Source organism: Thamnophis sirtalis, unplaced genomic scaffold, assembly GCF_051295495.1.
Source record: "Thamnophis sirtalis isolate CommonGarterSnake01/CBP01778 unplaced genomic scaffold, rThaSir2_p1.2 scaffold_5, whole genome shotgun sequence".
Lineage (NCBI taxonomy): Eukaryota > Metazoa > Chordata > Lepidosauria > Squamata > Natricidae > Thamnophis > Thamnophis sirtalis.
In genome coordinates, this window is record NW_028261385.1 from 79,085,402 (window position 1) to 79,107,199 (window position 21,798).

General features: G+C 35.9%; 1 protein-coding gene across 2 annotated transcripts in view; it reads right to left on the reverse strand.

Moving 5' to 3' along the window:
- The window catches only part of BNC2 (basonuclin zinc finger protein 2), a 425,219-nt gene that overhangs the window by 143,519 nt on the left and 259,902 nt on the right, over window positions 1-21,798 (reverse strand). For both annotated transcript variants that reach the window (XM_014069299.2, XM_014069305.2), the window contains one exon: window positions 1,397-1,499. In XM_014069299.2, the coding sequence (XP_013924774.2) occupies window positions 1,397-1,499 (103 nt within the window). The remainder of the gene's footprint in view (window positions 1-1,396; window positions 1,500-21,798) is intronic.

The window sequence follows — 21,798 nt, forward strand, 5'->3', positions numbered from 1 at the left end:
CATCTAATGTATGCAATTTATGAGTAATTCATGGAGCTAAAGAGCAAGTACGAAAGTCAGAAACAAAATCAGTGAAAGATGTTAATGATGACTATAACTGAAATACAGTTAATTTTTAAAATATTTGTTGGCTTAAGATCTATTTCATGTGCACTTTATATTAACATTATTTACAACATGTTCTTACATTATGAATATGGTGAAAAACCTAATATTACTCTCTACACTCTTTATGCTAAGCGATGTCTTGGTTCTAAGTCAAATTTTGGTCTCATTGCCAGACCTGGTTATGCTGAAACAGATCTATAAATTCTTTCCATAAAGCATATTCCGAATTGCAGGCCAGCCTCAAGCACTTGTCTGAAAAAGAAACACTAGCAAGTGCAAAGAGGAATTAAAAACGTAGAGACTCGAAGACAAGTTTCTTTAATAGTATTCAGTCTGCAACTCCTTTTAAGATAACCGGGAGCATGATTCTCAACCCATGTTCCTTTATTACAACTGCCATAATATTTTTAATAATCTTCTAGTCTTCTACTATTATGTTCCATCAATGCTGACAAAAATGCAAATCACGTGGGAAAAGACTGCTATGAGAATCAGATAATTTAACGTAACTCAAGTATCTTAGCTGAGATGCTAAGGGTACTAATCTCCCTACTATTTGTTAGAAGTTAAGATTCATTCTTTCAGATGTATATATAGCATAGGATGTTTTACTACAGATAGTCCTTGCCTTAACAACTATTTGTTTATTGACCATTTGAAGTTTCAAAGGCCTTGGAAAAAGTAACTTATGAACAGTACTCACACGGATGACAGTTGTACCAGCACTGCAATCATGTGATCATAATTCAGGCACTTGGCAACATGTACATGTACAACCAGCACATATACAATCAATTGCAGCATCTTTTGATCAGTTGATTGTGATTTGCAACCTTTTTTTTGCTGATTTCTAGCCAAAAGTTGGATTTGCTTAACAACTATGTGAGATTCATTTAACTATTGCCACAAAAATTGTTATAAAATCAGGTCCAACTTAGCTTACAACCACAACGACTTACAATGGAAATCCCAGTCTCAATTGCGGTTGTAACTCAAGGACTATCTGTATTTAGAATATTTAGGACTTGCTTATCTTGCATCAAAATGCCTCAATTATTGGAGGATAAACTTGTTTAGCTCTATTTGATTTGGAATAACAGAATAATAGTTTTATTATTTTCAATAGATGATGAACATTCTTTTTTTATATTTAATCAATTACTATAAACAGTTTTGTTTCATGCAGGTCTTTCTAGATCAAAAGCAATGCAATGTATACATATGTCTAGAGTTGCAGGCATGCACACAAACACATAATAAGAGAAACAAACAGCATGTAGATCCTTACCATGTGCCACCCAGCCATGTTTACATTGATCACAGGTTCTCAGGTTTATCTTCCCTGGCTGGAAACATTCACATGTGCAATTTACCAATGTGCAGCGTATTGCCTAAAACAAAAAAGTGAAACCAACATACATAAAAATGTTACTTGAAGAAGAAGAAGTAACTCTATAATTCGAACAATCAAAGTTCTTCACATATGTTATTTCAAAATGTACAACTCTCTAAATTATTTTTGAGGAAGGCCAAGCGTTGCAAATTTAGGAGTGAGTGAAAAGATTTATGGCATCAAAACAACTGACTTTGAGGCAAGAATTGATTTGTGGATTTCCAAAATAATGGTTCATCCTTTGACACAATGTACCAGGTCTCAATGTACACTTAACATATTACATTCAATCTACAAAGGTACACATAGTGTAACAGCATTCATGTAACATGAAAGCTACACACTACCAGGCCATTATTCTATTTCGACCTAATTACAGTATTAACATACCCCAGAAAACTCCTTTTTTCTTGCATGACCACATACTGTTGTATCCCTATCTTTCCCAACCCATACCTGAGACAATCATAGCTTACCCATGGCCTGTTCCAGGATTAAGGAGACAGATACAATCAGATCTACTTCACCAACCACATATCAATGGGAGAGCACCTATGTCTAGCAACTATTAGCCATTTTAGGCTGCTGTGGATATAGTGTTCTTCTACCCTAGATGACTGTATCCTGCAGAACTGTTCTGCTACCCAATCTTCTGGCAACACAAGGAATCTGGATCTTTCAAACTTGATTTCCCTCCTGTAACACTAGATCTATAAGCCAATCAGTGGTGAAATTCAATTTTTTTTACTACCAGTTCTGTGGGCATGGCTTGGTGGGCATAGCAGGGAAAGGATACTACAAAATCTCCATTCCCTCCCCACTCCTGGGGGAAAGGGAAAACAGTAAGAACAATTAACCAGTAGAACAGCTTGCCTTCAGAAGTTGTGAATGCTCCAACATTGGATGTTTTAAAGAAAAGATTGGACAACTATTTGTCTGAAATGGTATAGGATCTCCTGCTTGAGCAGGGGGTTGGACTAGAAGACTTCCAAGGTCCCTTCCAACTCTGTTTTTCTCTTATTTTAAGCATAATAAGATGGAGTATTGATGAAAACTAACTTAGGATATCTGTGCCAGGTTCAATTTGCCTCTATCGCTGCTTTATTTTACAAAGTATAACAGTTCACTTTTTGATAAAGTAAAATAACATTTCTTTAAAAATATTCCTGCTTCTTAAAATGAAAAGTAAATAGGTAGGATTGAAACAAATCAGATAGGAATAAGACATTACTTCGGAGGGAAAAGTTGTGTAATTTAAAAATATATGAAGCAAATACATAAATAATAACCAAGATATTATTTTAGGCCAAGATCTCACTTTTTAAAGAATATTGAAGATGACCTGGGCACTTTAAAGACTAGTAGTAAAAGTGGGATATGCATTTAGGCTTAATTTGCACACAGATTTTTGAAATGAAGGAAATTAAATTCAACACTCACACATTAACAGTGTACTCTAAGTACTAAAAATGCCAGTAAATGATCATTCTGCCAATTTGAATGCAACCATTTATTATAGGAAGGTCAAAGGGAGAGAAGGAGAGGGAACGAGCTTTTATCTGCAGTAATATATGTGAAATTCCTGAATGAGGCTTTAGCAATTTTTTTAAAATACCAAAACTCTATAGGAGTTATCATTGTTTCAGACTAGTGCTTCAGGATGCAATTAAATGCACACTTAAGGCATATCCGCACTTCATATTTAAGCAACCACCGTCCTAGGCTTATGCCAGTTTAATATACCAGCCTAAGAAAATTATATCTGAACTGAAACATCCAGCAAACAGACTGCAGGGTATTCAGTTCAAACAGTATATTACATTCTCCCATTGAAAATTCCCTACTGTTGTGCCCTCTCACCTTTCTGTTCAAGCTGGCACATGCCAGTGACATTCTTTTCTATGGGTAGATCCTCTTGGACGTTTGTATAGGTAGTCCTTGACTTACGATCACAATTGAGCCCAAAATTTCTGTTGCTAAGTGAGACATTTGTTCAATGGGTTTTGCCCCATTTTGCAACTTTTCTTAACACAGTTGTTAAGTGACTCACTGTGGTTGTTAGATTAGTAACACTAAATGATCAGTAATTAGTAAATTGGGGTTGTTAAGTGAATCTGGCTTCCCCGTTGACTTTGCCCATCAGAATTTTGCAAAAGATGATCACATGACTCATCCATTATAAATGTGAATCAATTACCAAGTGGTTGAATTTTGATCATGGAGGTGCTGTAAGTGTGAAAAACGGTCCTAAATAACTTTTTTCAGTGCCATTGTAACTTCATGAACCAGAGGTGGGTTTCTGCTGCTTTGGGCGAACCGGTTGTGGTGGTTCCGCCCACCCACTTTTGCTTATGTGGAGAAGCGTTGCACACATGCGCAGAAGCATTGTACACATGCACGAGCGAACCTATAGTAAAAAAAAATGGAAACCCACCACTGAAATGAAGTATTGTAAGTTGTGAACCACCTGCACGTTTATATCTGTGCCTACATCTATGCATGTACTGGTATTTGTATGTGTGGTGCATTTGTCACCCACCCAATAAAGTTAAATTGAATTTATACATACCGAAATAAAGTTTCAGAATTTGCATGCAAGCAGGTGCAACTACAGGATTCCCCCCCCCCCCCCACACACACACTTTCTTGTTGCCTAATGCTCTCTAATATATTTTGAAGATATCTTTAACTTGAGTTCTTTATCTAGCACAATGGGTATAAATTTTCTTTGAAAATAGAAGGGTTTTGACATACCAAATAGCCCTATGGATTGTTTGAGAGCTGGGAGTAAAATTATCCTTATCTCAAGCAACTGGTAAAACAATGAAATATCTTCTGCTGAAAAGTAGCACAGGGAAATGTAGGAAATCAGGGTGAAAAAGAAAGGAAAAAACACGGGTGAGAGGAAGAGGGAGCAAGCAAGGAAAAAAAACAAAGAAAAGGTTTCTACTGGAGTTGAAGCAGATAAGCTCTACTTACAAGACAAATTCTATAAACATTGTACTACTAGGGCATTCATGGTAAAAGGCTTTAGAGAACATGGTAAATATTTACCCAGCTGAAGAGGTTCTCCTGCCTCTATGAAGCACCCGAGCAACTCGAGGCAACATAACATCACTACCCATGAATTGTGGAAAAACATTTAGGGGCACCAATCAAAAACTGGGTGGCCAGGAAGATGCACCGGAGCATATAAGATGCACCATGATTTTGAAGAGGTAATTTTTAAAAAAAAGTTTTTGCACTCTGCAGGCCTCTCAAACCCTCTGCACGCCTCATTTTTTTGCAAAAAGAAAAGTGGGTGGGAGACATGCAGGCTTGTAGAGTGCTCCCGGGGACAGAGGGCCCCCCCAAAATGAGCAAAAAATGGCCCATTTTTCACAAAAGCAGGCCATTTTTACAAAAAAGAGGAGGGCATGCAGAGGGTTTGGGAGGCTTGTAGAGAGCTCCTGGAGGCTGGGGAGGGGAAACAAGCAAAAATGGCCCATTTTTGCTCTCCCCAGCCCCCAGGAGCACTTTGCAAGCCTCCCAAACCCTCTGCACATCCATTTTTGCAAAGGGGGCAGGGTTTTGGAAGCCAAAAATGCTGTATAAGTATATAAGATGCACCCAGATTTTCACCCTTTTTTTGGGGGGGGGAAGGTCCGTCTTGTACTCTGAAAAATACGGTATATTGAAAAAAAGTTTTATCTGTTTAGAATGCAGTGCAAGAAGTTTCCTGCTAGGAAGGGAGGGTGTTCTGTAGTATATTGTGACACGTTCAATTTGATACATGTAAAGAAAATTTAAACATGAACTTGGAGATTTCTATTGCGGGAGATCAGGACAAACCTAGAAAATTTGAGAAATCAAGGAATATCAATAAGGTAATCAGAGGAGTAAAATTTCAGGGTTTCATAGTGAAATTTGAGACATTCAAATTTCTATTGAATCCAGTATGTGAATTACAATTGTATGAATTTGAAAGCAATTGGATAAAATGTTGGTAAGGTTTGTCATGTTTCTCAAGTAGGCATTGTGCTTTCTTATTTCTAATGCCTCAATCTAATCTAATCTAATCAGTGCAGAGAAGAGCAACAAAGATGATTAGGGGACTGGAGGCTAAAACATATGAAGAACGGTTGCAGGAACTGGGTCTGTCTAGTTTAATAGAAAGAAGGACTAGGGGAGACATGATAGCAGTGTTCCAATATCTCAGGGGCTCCCACAAAGAAGAGGGAGTCAAACTATTCTCCAAAGCACCTGAGAGTAGGACAAGAAGCAATGGGTGGAAACTAATCAAGGAGAGAAACAACTTAGAGCTAAGGAGATATTTCCTGACAGTTATAAGAATTTATCAACTTACATCCAGAAGTTGTGAATGCTCCAACGCTAAAGGTTTTTAAGAAGATGTTGGATAACCGTTGTCTGAAGTGGTGTAGGGTTTCCTGCCTAGGCAGGGAGTTGGATTAGACAACCTCCAAAGTTCCTTCCAACTCTGTTATTCTATTCTATTCTATTCTATTCTGTTCTGTTCTATTCTAATGTAATGTATCACATTCTTGCATGTCAAATACGGTAGAATTATGTGCTTATTGCTTATAAAATGTTATAACTTTGTTCTTATGACCTTCAATAAAATTTTAAGGAAGGGAATTGGGAAGGCAAGAAAAGACTTTGGAAGGGAAGGGGAGTGAAAAACATGCCCTAATTGTTATTTCTCCTGCCGTCCACAAATAGTTGATGTCTTGCTTTGGCAAAAAGACAACGGGGCAGTGCAAATAAGCTTTTACTTAGGGAGACAAATCACACTGAATATATAGAGATCAACTTCACATGAACATGCAAGAAATAAGATCATTTTCCAGGAAAAATTGCCTGGGTGTGTGAGCCATCTCTTCTGCTAACACTGAGAAAGAAATGTCACTTTGTTTTTCAAACAGCATCTCTCTGACTAAATTGGCGTGCACCCCATGTAAGAGGAAGAGAGCTGAACTTTCAAGAACTTAACTTGGAAAATACAATAGCCTGCGGCGGGAAGGGTGTATTGTATGGAAAAACACCGTTCTTCTTCGTGCAGAATACTTCACACAACCTTTTGACTCTTGCCCTTAGTCAGCATTCTCAGCCAAAGCTATCTAATTAATCAAGAATCTCTGTATGTGTGTGTGAACAAGTAGAACGGGGGATTATTTCCAAAAGAATTAATATAAACCATGCTTTATAAATTATTTCCTTTGCTCACTGGTCTCTAATAAAATCTTATTATCTCTTCCATTGCTTTTTTGAAAGCATCTCCTACCTTTTTCTCTACAGCTGTTGCTTTATATTATATTCTAAAAGGGCCTGTTGAAACAGTGTGTGTGTGTGTGTGTGTGTGTGTGTGTGTGTATCTTGCTCTATTGCACTTGACATTTAAGTGTTCCAACCAATGACAACTGACCAATTGTTCATTAGTGAGGTTGTAAAACCTATCAATGATTAAAGGAATTAGAAATATGAAATATAAGAGCACCCACAAAACTGCTGAATGGGCAAGAATAATATATGTGACTGTGGGTTACAAGATGAAGGGGGTGGGAGAATCTACCAAAAGGTCCTTCTGAGTATTCAATACATTATTGACTCAGTAATATATCAGATCTCTCCTAGTCGGTAATGGTGTTTCTCTCTAATATGTTCATTAATTAATGAACTCAGTAATTAATTGTACTGCAAAATGGCAAGAAAAAAAAGTAGAGCCTTTTTTTTGTTGCTAATAAATGCTTTCCTTCACATTTTATTTTATTTTTTCATATTTTTAACAGACGACTGTGGTTTAAATAGATCCATCAGCCATGGCCTGTGAATTCGTGTTAGTATGTATGCACAGAATAGCATAGTAATAAACCAGTTATATTTGCTAAATGATGTCATCTAAAATAAGAATGGAAGGAAGTAGTAGCATTTTTTATCATCATTGTTCCTTGATTTTTTTTAAACATATGAACACCTTTCTTTCCATTACAACCAATGGAAGCGAATTAATTTGTTACACTACCCAAGTTGTATAGATCTACTGCTGGTTTTTCCTGAATAGTGAAGGATCATTAGAGCTTTAAAGGTAGTCCTCAACGTACGACCACAATTGAGCCCAGAATTGATGTTGTTGTGAGACATTTGTTAAGTGAGTCATTTTATGACTTTTCTTGCCACATTTGTTAAGTGAATCCCTGTAGTTGTTAAATTAGTAACATGGTTGTTAAGTGAATCTGCCTTCCCCATTGACTTTGCTTGTTAGAAGGCTGCAAAAGATTATCACGTGATCCCAGGACATGCCAACCATCATAAATATAAGTCAATTGCCACACGTCCGAATGTAAATTCCATGATCATGGGGATACTGCAACAGTCAAGTGTGAAAAATGATCATAAGGCACTTTTTTCAATGCTATTGGAAAACGGTCACTAAATGAATTTTTGTAAGTATTTCTGGACATGCTTTCCAACCCATTCTGACATATCACCATTTTTCCTTGTGGAATTTGAGAACAAGTACATTACGTCTGACTCAAGAATGGGTCTTTCTTTCATGAAGAATCTCATGATTAAATTCTTACATGTGTATAAAATAATTTGGATTTGCTTATGCTAAATAAGTAACATTACTATAAAACTACACAGCTGTATGATGAAAATAATATTGACATCTAGCAAATATTATATAGTTTTTCAAAATAAAACAAGTCAAATAATGTTATGTCAATTGAAGATTATGCAAATGGTAGTTACTACCAAGAGTGTATTTGCTCTCTCCGACTGAGAGTTTATGATTATGTAATCTGCCATCTAGATAGTGATGAGATACACCAAGCAGAACACAATATATGTTTAACAAGTCAAGAACATCTTATTAATTTTATGTTTGTAATCAGTAGGATACATTATGGAATAAACTGAATTAATACTAGTAAATAAATAAAAATAATGAATAATTTGTTAATAAATTCACACATTTCACCAAATGCCATCTTCTTCATGGAAAGCTTTATTATTATTATTTTTAGAGATAAGCAACTATAAGTTATAAGTAACCCAACAGATTGCATATCTACATATATTTTGAAAATCAAAGTGAAAAATAAACTTGCTGAGAACCCAAATTACAAAGGAATTCCTTCACTGGGAACCTACAGCCTAGCTTTCTCAATGATGGCATCCATCTGGTAGATGAATTTGCTTTTCCATGTAAAAACCAATCTCCCTAATTTCCATAAAGCAGTAAAATATTTAAGAAATTTAGGGCATGTTAGGATTTTTTTTTAGGGCATGCTAGGATTTTTTTTTATATCTTCCTCCTTTGGCCAGTGCTACTTTAATATCGTGGCCCGACAAAACTGCGCTCGTCAAAATAGCGGCGACAAAACCGCGTCGCTAAAACTGTGATGTCATCACCGCAGCGACAACAGCGCGGCGACAGAAGGGCGCTTTAAAACAGTGCGGCGACAGAACGCCAATTTAAATTAAGGTGAGGGTTAGGATTAGGTTTAGGGGTTTGGTTTAGGGTTAGGTTTAGGTTTAGGGTTAGGGTTAGAGTTAGGGTGCTGAGCACTTCGGAAGGCGCGGATTTGCCCTCCGTGGTTATGTCGTCGCGCTAGGGTTGCCTTTTTCCTTAGCGCTTTGGGTGGCGCGGATTTGCCCTCTACGCTTATGTCGCCGTGGATAAGGGCTTCGCAGTTTTGTCGGTGAACCCTTTAATATATACTACTTAGATGTTTTTAACTCTTGATGTCATGGTTGTATGTTGCTAAAAGCTGTTTGTAGTAAATAAGTATGGAAAGATCAATAAAAAATAAATATATTTCAAGCTGGGCTTTTAAGAAAGAAGTAAAAAAGAGAGGAGGGGTTAAAATTCACAATATAAGTTTGACACGTATAGAGCAGGTATGTCAAACTCAAGGCCCAGGGGCCAGATCTGGCTCATGGGGTGCTTACATCTGGTCCGTGGGGCTGCCCTGGAAACAGTGAAGGAGCAGCCTACAGTGCCTCTGCCAGCAGAAAAAGAACTCAGGATGCCACAGGCATCCCTCCCCAGCTCAATTTTCATTAGCAGAAGGTTGTAGGAGGCTGTTGCAGCCAAAAATGGAGCTCTGGAGGCCATTTTCTCTGGCAAAGCACTTGTAGTACCACAGACGCCCCTGGCATGAGTGATGTCGAGCTGGCCATGCCTACCCTGGACAGACACACACACACACACACACACACACACACACACACACGATCAAACACAACCCTGATGTGGCCCTAAATGAAATCAAGTTTGACATCCCTGGTATAGAGGTTTTTTTTTAAAGAACTGAAAATGATTAGAGTATAATTGTACATCCAGATTACAGTGCACAATTTTTGGAAACAAGTAAATGCTACTGAGAGCAAAGAGACCTAACACACTTCTAGCTAATTATGAGTGAATCAGCTGTCTAAATGTATGTTACAAAATATATACAAACTGGAAAAAATGGTGTGTCTGTGCAGGTGATACGTAGTCGGACACAACATTAAATGTGAACAAATGCTTAAGTACACCTGAACATAAATCTGGATCATCATCTAGATGATTAGTCATAGAAAACAAATTTGATAATATTCTGAATTGTTACTATATTAAAAGAGAGCTGTCAAACAAATTGAGAACATTAGTTATTACTGTCTAGTGGCAGAGATATAAATTTCCTCTGAATAATAAATTGGCATTCATTTTGATAAAGTAAATGCAAAATCTCTTCTGCTGATAGAAAGACAAAACAAATACTATAATTATTCAAGAAATTATTACAGTAGGGATGTAGGAAAAGGAACAAAATTAAATCTTATGTAGGATGTCCTGGAAACATTTAACTCTACTATCTAAATAATCCACAAGTAGTTGGAACATCAAGTACATTTTCTAGATGGCAACCAGACATAGTATTTCCTGCACTTCCATTAATATTATAAATGTCTTGAAGGAACCTTTATAATAGCATTTAAGATGTCCTAATTCCATTCAGATTCAACTTCATGCAAAACACATCATGGAGTCACTTTTCTTTTAAAAGCCTATTTCTACTAAAATTGTGCTTAAAGAGAAGAAACCATCCTAAAAATAAAGCACTTGATTTTATTGAGCACCAATATTTTCAGCACCACTTCTTAGCTATTTCCTCTTTATGCCTGCCTCTGGGTCTAATTCAAATATATAAAAATGCTGCCTGATATCATATTACAATGTGTTAGCATTAATGGTATAGGTTTTTTTTCAATAACAAAGGCTGGATGTGTGTGGTGGCCTGAGAACCTATGAATCAGTCCTGTATTAATTGATTAAAATGCTAGTGCTGACAGAGAAAAGAATTGATGAATTGATACTGCGGTTGATGAAATTACTCTTGTTTGTACAACAGTTGGGGGGGGGGGAGAGAAAAATTGATGAGCTGAACCTGGTATTAATTGTTTGAAATGCAGCAGATAATAATGGAATCTTGTAACTGGAGATGAAGGTCATCTACTTCAATTCAGCTGCCTAATTTTAAGGCAGGTCAGCATCCCACAAAAACAAAGGTTCCTACAGGTAAAATTGTGAGACATTTGTTCCCATGCATTAATGACAGCAGTGGGCAAAATCAAAACAAAGACCAGTGTAATATTGAGCAGGACAGCACTACAATTAAAATAGGAATAATTCACTTATGGAAATGTTCACGAATGGATTACAGATATGTTTATGATAGTTTTATAAGGAAGGGAAAAGTTTACATCTAATACTCTACAGACCTATTCAAACATTAAAAATTTGGTTTAAAATTTGACAAAATTGGACAAGTTAAACTAACGTCTAACGTTAAACCTATCAATAACATATTGGGCCTTATAGCTGTCATACAGAATAGATATGCACATTGCTATAGGCAGATGCTCTCTTGAAGCATAATCCATCACTCAGTCTTAGCTACAAAGGAGGTAGGAGAGTTAGAAGTGTCTAGCTTTGCGTCTGGTGTTAGAAAGGGCTTTTCTTTTTGGGTAAGGGCATTAGATAAAAAGTCTATGGACATTTTGACTCTCTAATAACAGCGGGAGCTGTTACAATTGTGACGTTAAGAGGGAAACAGAATGGCTAACTATAGCAACTATGATAGTAAATGTGTGAATGAAGACAGAAAGGGGTTTTGGCAAAAAAAAGTTTGGCGAGGAGTCTTGGCATGTTTTTGAATCTCTGGGCACAAAGTGAATTAGCTGATACAAATCTCTCTTTTTTATGATGAAAATTGTCAATTGCATAATCAAATTTCCATAAAAGAAAGGAAATTTGTACACAAGCCTTAGGTGCAGAAGCCAAGTAGGTGACTTTGGGCCAGTCATTTTTTCTCAGTGCTAAGAAGAAAGCAACTGGAAACCACTTATGAAACAGATGTCTAGAAAATTGTATAGAATTGTCCATGTAGTTGCCAGGAGTCAAGATTAGAAACTATGAAAAATGACAAAGGTGCTTTTTCAGGAGGCTGAGAGCTGAAGAAGCTTCTTGGGTGAGAAGCAAAACATATTCAAAGAAAAAGCAAAAAAGTCCTGTTGCATCCTGAAAAAGCACCTTTGGGACAACCATGACCTGGATGACTGGGAATCTCTACAGACCTTTATGTAAACAACAGTACTTTATCAACATATACATATACATCAGAGGTGGGTTCCTACAGGTTCGCACCAGTTCGGTAGAACGGGTTCGTCAAATCTACCGAACCGGTTAGAAGAGGTTCCACCAGTGGACCCAGAAAGCAGGCCACACCTATAGAAGAGGTTCCAAAAATTTTTGAAACCCACCACTGATATACATATACATGTACATATACATATACATGTACATGTACATATACATACACACATACACACACACATACTACTTCATTTAATATGTTTTGAACAACTAACTGCAAACGTGGGCAGAAGAATTTTTGGTAAATTTGTTAATCAAGGATAAATACAATTCAGTATCTTTATTGAAACTTCAAGTGGGGAAACAATGAAAAGATAACTGCAAAATGATATAGTAGTTCTCCTTTGAGTGAGAACATATTCCATACTATGAGCAGAAAACTAGTCTCTGTTACCCACATGTTGTTTTGCATTACAGAAATAGAAAAACTGGAACAAAAAGTTCTCACTATTAAAAGATACCAAGATGCCGTTGGGTGTTTGGGCTGCAAGACTTCAGTGTTTGCAAAAGTACTCATGGTCAATCTAAACATGTCACTCCTGGCCAATAAGAAAGTAAAAACATCTCAAGTCATCTACTGGTCAGCAACTGAGTGATTCATCCTGTTGTACAGCCTCAAGCCAAAAGACAAAACCCTTCATCAAACCAATCAACAAATGCATATATTAACAAGCAAATAAACAACAAGCTTCTTGTCCACCTATTATACTAATTTAGCATTCTGATTCCATATTTTGAACTCTTTACTGAGTTTTGTTTCTATGATGGCTTGCTTAGAATACAGGAGCTGGGAAATAGTTCATTCCAGTTACTAGCTGTAACCGACAGATCGATGAGGTGTCAACTCTGCTACACCAGTGCATTGATAGAAACATCTGGAAATGCCCATAAATACGTAGTTTTGTTATTTTCTTCTTTTGTTTTTCTTAACTAAAGGGCTAATCACATGAAAGGATTTCAGCTTCTCTATTTAACATTGACATTCAATAAAGCCGATCCTGACAATATTTTCTTGCTTATCCTATCTTATTACATCATTATCACCCTATTATGCAGGGGTAGGTTTCTACCAGCATTACTGCTGGTTCGGTGCATGCACGATTTTTTGACCCAGTTGCCATTTCCACTACGGTTGCATCGAACCGGTGCGAACCAGTAGGCACCCACCCCTGCTGTTATGTCTGCTAATGTATTGGTTACTAAAACTGTTATGCTCACTTTCTGTTTTCATAAGGCTTAATAAGTTGTTTTATTCAGCTTTAGAATATATACATGTATCATAAAAGTGATGGGCCCACTCAGGAAATAGTCTCAACCGGGAGCATATTGCCCATGGAGAAGCCATTATTTTCATCTAGATTTTATTTTTTATTCTTTTGATAACAATGTTAAATTTCTAAAAATGAATTAAGGGCTCTGTTGTATTCAGAAAATAGTATACTGTCACTTATCATTCAGTCAAGCACCCTGGTTTTACTTTTATTTATTTAAGAAGAAAGAAAGAAAAGAAAGAAAGAAAGAAAGAAAGAAAGAAAGAAAGAAAGAGAAAGAAGGAAGGAAGGAAGGAAGGAAGGAAGGAAGGAAGGAAGGAAGGAAGGAAAGAGGGAGGAAGGCAGGGAGGGAAGAATTTCATGACTGTTCAGAAAAGTAAATGGTAATTTCCTCTATTTTTGCCAGTGCAAAAAACTAGGTCCACACATAGTCAATTAAGCTGATTAATATATTTTTTTAAATGCATGAACAAATTTGTTCAAAAATTTGAGCAAGTTTGCAAAGACTCACTTTTCTTTCGAACACATTCCTTAAAGCGCCAATCTGGTTTTGATGGTTTCCAAATAAAATATATCTTTGCTTTTGCATTTCAATATCGCTGAGTTCTCTTGCATCTTTTCTATGTCCTTCATACCCTGTGGTTCAGTGAATCTTAGCATTGTATCACTAGTTTTTACATCACATTACATTAGCATTGTTTCCAGCTTGTATTTATTTTCCCTAATACAATTTGAAAGGTGCTAATATCATTATATTTCTCTATGGCATTCAAGAAAACAGTACTAATATGGTTTGATGACAAGAATATTAACATGATATAATATTCTGTGCAGAGAACAATTGTTCTCTTTAAACAAACCATAATGTCCAAAATGTTTTGCAAAGCTACTCACAATTACTGTATTCTTTAGGAAACCTAAGAATAAAAGACATACTAGGAAATAAAATATTTGTTTTTAAAATATTACATTGTACTATAAAAATAAGTGTACTTACATCAAACATTTTTATTTATGAAAAAGCCTGCTTTTATTCTTACGGAATGTTCTATAAAAAAATAAAATGCAGTGATCTAGAAATTCTATATTGAAAGAATCAGAAGGGGTCAGGTTTTTTTGCAAGGTACGTACATTTTACCAATAGAAAAGAATATTTGTAGCTCAGGGTTAAATTGTGGGGGTCCTAAGTGCTCTCTGAGAATAGTGGTTTTCTTGCAGATGTTTCATTCAGGTAACATTATCAGTGCACCAAGTTCAGAGATCTCCAAGAACACCAAGATTCAATGATGATGTTACCTACTTTGATCATGAAACATCTGCAAGAAAACAGATACATTTTTATTATATTAAAATATACCTTTGTCCAACACAAGATTGTTCTGCAGATTTACTAAACTGAAGATGTTTCACTGAACATTCAGAAATTCATACACCTTCCCCCATGGCATATTTACAGAAGGAATACATCATTCTTCCTAAATACATGACAAGAAATATTGAAATAAAAATTGTGCTTGGCCAAATGTACATGAGATAATTTACCTCATGTACACACAATCCATAAGTGATATACCTCGTTGCTTATTAACTACCTATATTCCTTTCTAATCCTGTCCCTAGAACCATAATAATAGAGAAGAGCAACACTCTTAGTTCTGACTGATGTTTATTTCTATATTGCATTACTTCTAATTTCTAAGCAAGAGTCCTTGACATCTCTTTTAAATTAGTTTGTGAAATAGTCTGCCTATTGAATTGATCTGCTGGCCTCCAGGCACTGAAAGAAATCACAGGAAAAGTACTTAAGTAGCCAAACGACCCAATGCATTCCAATGTGTGAAATGCAGGAATTACGTATTTGACAATTGAAAGTGTCCGTAGTATTATATACTTAGTTTTCTGCCAAACAAAAGGGTAAGCTTCCATATTTCCATACTTTTTTCTTCATGAATACTTTGTTTTAGTGCACTTCCCCATGTAAACTCCATATCAGTTTGAAACCAACTTTAGAACTGTGTGTCAGTTGTGTGTCAAGACTCAAACTAGTTTATTTCGGCAGGGCATTTGGATTCTGACACTAGCATTAACTTTAAACATTGTGGTTCTTTGGAGTTTGCAATGATCCATTTCCATTTGCAGGAAATTTTGTTCTCCCCACCTCCAAGCTACGGACATCCTTCTGCCTGTGTTTTAGAGCAGGGGTGTCAAACTCACATCGTCATGGTGGTGTTACGTGATGTATCGGGACTTTCCCCCCTCTTCACTAAACCAAACATGGGTGTAGCCAGTGTGTGATGCATCCGGCCCATGGGCCGGAGTTTGGCAGCCCTGTTTTAGAGGAATGTGGTTTGATGTGTTTACCACCACACAAATACACACAACAAGAACATGCATGGCAGAATGGATGAACATCCCTTTCCATATAGACTAGAATTGAGAAAATTTGGGCTTTTGTAGGACTGTGGTAACTTGTGAGATTAGGAAGAAATGGGATTTGCTTCCTATTTCAAGCACTGCAAGGTTGACAGAGCAGAAAGTCTTGTTTCTATCTAAAAACTTGTTTCCTGAAAAATCAGAGAGTGCAAATGATGGTGATGTGGAAATTCCCTACTCTTCCTTAAGGATTGTAGGATAAAACTTTAAGATCCTTTTAACATTTATTCTTCCAGGAAGAGAGTATTTTTCTAGCATCCTAAATCTTTTACTCAATCCGTGGAACTTTGATTAATGTATTTCTTATTTTGTGGGACTTTTACTTTTTCACCCTGTTCCTTAGATTTCCATAGTTGCTGACAAACTAGCTACTAATCCTTAATAAGGAAGATAATATTTTAAACATTACACTTTTGAAAATGGGTCCCTATATTTCAGAAAAATTTATAGTCTTCAGTATGCTTTAAATTCAGAAATAATGCAAAAACACAAGTATAGGAATTGATGTGTTATTGTTATATTGTACAAAATTAATAATCATTGGATTTACAATTTTTTAAAATATATTTGACAATATTCTAATTCTTTCCTTGTGAATCAAACTGTGAATCAACTGTAAGAAATCATGCTATCAAGAATTGTTAGACATTGCCCATATATTTTAAATTTTGGCACCAGAGTAAAAAAAAAAGGAGGTTCCAATAAAACTTTCTTTTATAGTCAAGGCCAAATATTATTATGTCTAACTGCTGATTAGAAATGAATGTTATTGGTTCTCTTTTAAGGACTTTCTTTTATACATAGCTTTACCCTATAATTTTATCCCTATTGGGCATGCTGCCTAAATTTAAACACAAACAGTCAAGCAATGAAGAAACATCAACACATTTACTGTGAACAAAAACTCCCAGTTGCACAGTGAAATTTTAATACATTTCAACTTATCTCTTTTACTAATGGGTAGAGTACAAACCCTGAAGGAATTCATTTTGCAAACTGGTAATTACAACTAGATTCACTTTTTAAAAAAATTAATGCCCATGTATAGTCAAACAAAAAATCACGACAGCCCTTTCAATGTAAGTTATAATAGAAATGTTCCTCAGGAAAACTATAATGAAAATCTACAGCAACGCTAAAAGGACAAATTACTTGGAAAGGTGTTTTAACACTACCTATCATACACAAACACATATACAAAATTCACCCAAGATTTATTGGCATGCTTCTTTTATTTACAACTTCTTTTTTAAAGAACATGACAAATACATTTGATGCATTCATTTCAAATATATAAAGAAGAAACAAAATAGGACCAAATGTTGGCTGCCGTGTTTATATTCAAATTTGTTTTATGTTGTCCTTATATTAATAATAACTAGAATAGAGTAAGAAACTTCTTCATAGTTGTGGATGGAGCTTCTACACCCATGGAAGACAGCCACTGGCTTAGCTGATATGGCATACAGGGCCTATCCAACACCAGCCATAGAAGTTCATAAGTTGACTTTGAACAGCCCCTCTTTCTTAGCCCAGACTAATTTCAAGGAGTTGTTTTTATTGTGCATGAAAATGAGAGGAGGGAATTCTATGTAAAATTCATTCAGTTTGTGAGCAAAAGGAAAAGCATCAATCAAATAAAAACATAATACATTGTCTACATTTATAATCAATGCTCCCTACACCTTTATTCCTGTTTTCCCACAATTAGTTTGTATATTAGATTTTAGTAGGTGGGGGTAGAGGATGGTATTAATGTTTTTTAACATTTATGTATCAGGATAGTCATTGAATGAGATTATAAAGTCTAGCTTTGTACTCTGAATTGGTCATAGTTACAGGACAGCTGCCATAGCTAATTTGCTACAGGTGGCAGCTTTCAGGAATCTGTTCAGAATGACTAATGGAAGGTCAGTTGCTGAAGCCTGAAGAAGAGAACAACCAGATTTAACGGTTGATAGGAACAAAGCTCAGGACTGAAGAGAGAGGGAAAATGCTAGAACAAGACAAAGCTGCTAAAAGAATAACCAAAGACTGGAATTATTAATTAAAGAAGGTACGTAGTCATGAACTGATAATGAGATATCAATGAACTTTCTAGCAGGTAGCACAAACCAAATGTCTCAAGAATGGAGAGCATGAACAAGCACTTCTTGAAGCAGATGGTTCAATCTAGAAACCAGAAACTGTATAAAGAAATGGAAGCTGAGACATTCTGTTATACAAAATTTGTTTCTGGTTGTGATAGATAGAATTAAAGTTAAGAGAACTTGTGAAGTTCCACTGAGAACTTATCTGTTTAGAGAAGAGTCCCTTGATAGTAAATACTGTAGCTAAAAATATTTAATTATGTATAACTAAGAAGTATACAGGGATGCGGTAGCTCAGTGGCTAAGATGCTGAGCTTGTTGATCGAAAGGTCGGCAGTTCAACGGTTTGAATACCTAGTGCCGCATAGGGGTGAGTTCCTGTTACTTGTCCCAGCTTCTGCCAACCTAGCAGTTCAAAAGCACATAAAAATGCAAATAGAAAAATAGGAACCACCTTTGGTGGGAAGGTAATAGCGTTCCATGTGCCTTTTCCGTTTACTCATGCTGGTCACATGACCACGGAGATGTCTTTGGACAGCGCTGGCTGTTCAGCTTTGAAACGGAGGTAAAACCCACCCCCTAGATTCAGAATGACTAGCACACATGTGCAAGTGGAACCTTTACCTTTAAAGAAGTGTACACTTAACAATTTCAACTCTTTGAACAGCAGCATTTCCAATAAGTAAATAAGTTCTATGGCAAACTATTTAAATGTTCAATTTATTACTAGCAGTGATATCTACATTCTCTTGAAATGCCACATTGAGTTTATTTGGATGATGACAGTAAAGTATTAGTTACGTAGGCAGACTCTGTCTCTAAACAATATAAAGTAATGTGACGAGATACACAGATTAAGGGTTGTTTTTTTTTAAAGAATGAAGATAAAATTTGCCAAACTGAAAAACAACGGTGATAATTTTTCTACAGGTTGGACAAGTTGTGGTCTAAGCCATGGAGCTTTGGTTCACTCTTAATGCTAAACCATAATAAATGGAGTAACACACATACTAAATTAAAAGTAAGACTTATTTAAGCTCTTAGTCTTTAATAAAAAAGAAAGACAATTTGAATCTTATCACTCCAGATCCATAAATTAATAAAACCCTCCTTGGGAATTTATACAGCTATAACTATTTACCTTATTGTGCTCTCTAATGAGTTGAGGAAAAAGAAGTATTGCAATTTCCAGAAACGCTTCAGCAATCATAAATCATAAAGATATAGTTCTGTTTTTACCTACTAAAAGGCCACCTAGCTTAAAAATCACCAGATCACATACATCAAATACATTTTTACTAAGGGCACATTTTCAATAGTCACAAACAGGGCTGTTCATATGTTGCAAGCAAAAAATACAGTAGGTGTAAGGCACTATCTAACATTTAGCAAAAGAATGTATAACTAATTGTTTTGGTCTCCATAAAATCTTTTTCGGTGCCTTTAATCTTCCATCAGGGAGACCCTCTACAGATAAACAAGACTCAAATATACGTAGTCATATTCCCTTTTTAAAATACAAGCAAAAGACAAGAGGAATGGGATGAACTAATGTAGTCATTGGTTTCTCCTTCAAATTTGCTCCTTTTTGTGAGAACAATGATTGAAGAGGACAGACTATTTTTTACAAATATAATCCAGCAATGACAACAAGAACCTGTATCACTGGAAACTTGTAAAATTGTGTTGCATAGGTGTGCAGAATCTATTGCAATTTTGGTGGATGGTTTTCTTTTTTGGAAGTCTTGGATAGAACATAGTATATTAAACATATAAGTTTTGAAAGAGAAATAATACTTGAATATGAGGGAAAAGCTTAAACTGATCCAGAATGAACTTGTATAGCATTGAGAAGATACAACTATAAAAACTTCTCTGTACAAAATACCCTTTGTTTTACATCTAATACCTTAGAGACAGAAAGGTGAAAGATGTTCTACTGAATTTAATACAAGCAAATGTACAGCATTATTCGGTTAGCTTGACAGCCAAACTTCCTTACAAATTGTTGCTTGTTTATGTATTTGTGGTGGAAAGCAGCCAACCTACTTGCACATTTTTGTCATCATAACCTCTCTAGAGCAACAAATGGAGGAGAGACAATCGAGAAGTGCTCAGTCTTTCACTTGTGACTTGAGAGGCTTCAGATAACATTCCAACAGAACCCTGAACTCTTCTATAATTTATAGCAACGACTTCTACATTAGGTCAAATAACATCCAGTTTGATTTAGAAGGAGCAACATGTCCTCTTGTGTGATTTGAAGGGGCAAAGGCTGAAATGGTAGGAAGGAATTCTGCAAGATGAATAGCTGCAACCTTTGCACATCATTTTAAACTTATTTTAAACTAATATATTTCTAGGAGTGAAATCTTATTCTCACCAGTTCAAACCACACTTTACCAGTGATGATATTTAAAAAATAAAGATAGCTTCCCACGTATCTATAGAGTCTTTACAAATTTATCTATAGTATCCATAAAGACAGGAATTCACTAAAGCTTAAATAGCATTGATACAGCTATCACTTTCACACCTGTTTAAAATTGACTCTTTTGCTCAGATATTTAAAAGCATTCTGTTAGGTAATTTTTATTTAGAGCATTTTACTGTTACTATTGTGGGTCTTGCCTTTCTTGGGTATAATTCCATGACTTCCTGGGAGACAAAAAGTACCACATGTTTTTTTTAAAAAAAAATAAAGCAGTTATGTACAGAGCTGGTATTCAGCAGGTTCTGACCAGTTCTGGAGAATCAGTAGCAGAAATTTTGAGTAGTTCGGAGAGCCGGTAAATACCACCTCTGACTGCCCCTGCCCCCATCTATTCTCTGCTTCCCGAGTCCCAGTTGATTGGGAGGGAATGGGAAGTATCCTTCCCATGCCATGCCCACCAAGGTCGCCCACCAAGCCATGCCATGCCCACAGAACCAGTAGTAAAAGAATTTGAATCCCACCCCCGGTTATGTACCCTGTTGTATAGGATCAGAAAAATGGAAAATTAGCAACGAAGGCAATGATAAAGATACGGCAAAAGAAAATATTCAATTAACAAAAACTTCATATAAAAATTGAATATAAAAACCCTGTCTAAATTATTTATATAATTTAATTCATTTATTGAGTTGCAGTCTCCCCTTTTTTGGTGAATTCCAAGTGGCATAAATAGGAACCTTTTAAAATTTTATTCCAATAACAAATCTGTGGGGGTAGGTTTGGCTAGGATTTAAACTGTTTATATACTTCAAAAAGTTATTCTGCTTATCTGATATATACTTAACAAATAAAAATAATAAATGACAAGGAAAGAGATTACATGTAGATGGTCATTTTCATCACTTTGTCCACCTGAATGAAGATAAGCATCACATCCTTAATTTTTCATGTGAAGATTGGAGATTCCTTCCCTGCTAGGACGGGAGCTCCAACTTAAGTCACTGCAGCACTTAAAGCTTGTTTAACAGAAAACTACCCAGATATATTTTTTGGGGGGGGTGGGATCATAAAATACAGGTGCATATCCCTGAGCTAAATGTCTAAAAATACTATGTTTCACAAATATTCTCTAACTTTTCTTAGATCACTCAAAAGATTCAACTAAAGCTGCATCCCTTCTTCGGTAAGTCTTCAGCTCCTTCTTAAGTGACTAATGAAATTCACTCTCCAATTTGTGTGTTTATGACTATGCATTCCTTATCTGTGCTTAAGATGCAACATGATTATCAATGATTAAATAATTATTTAATAATTAAGGCAGGGAAAGGACAGATTTTGAAATTTTTACCAGCAACAATTGTGTA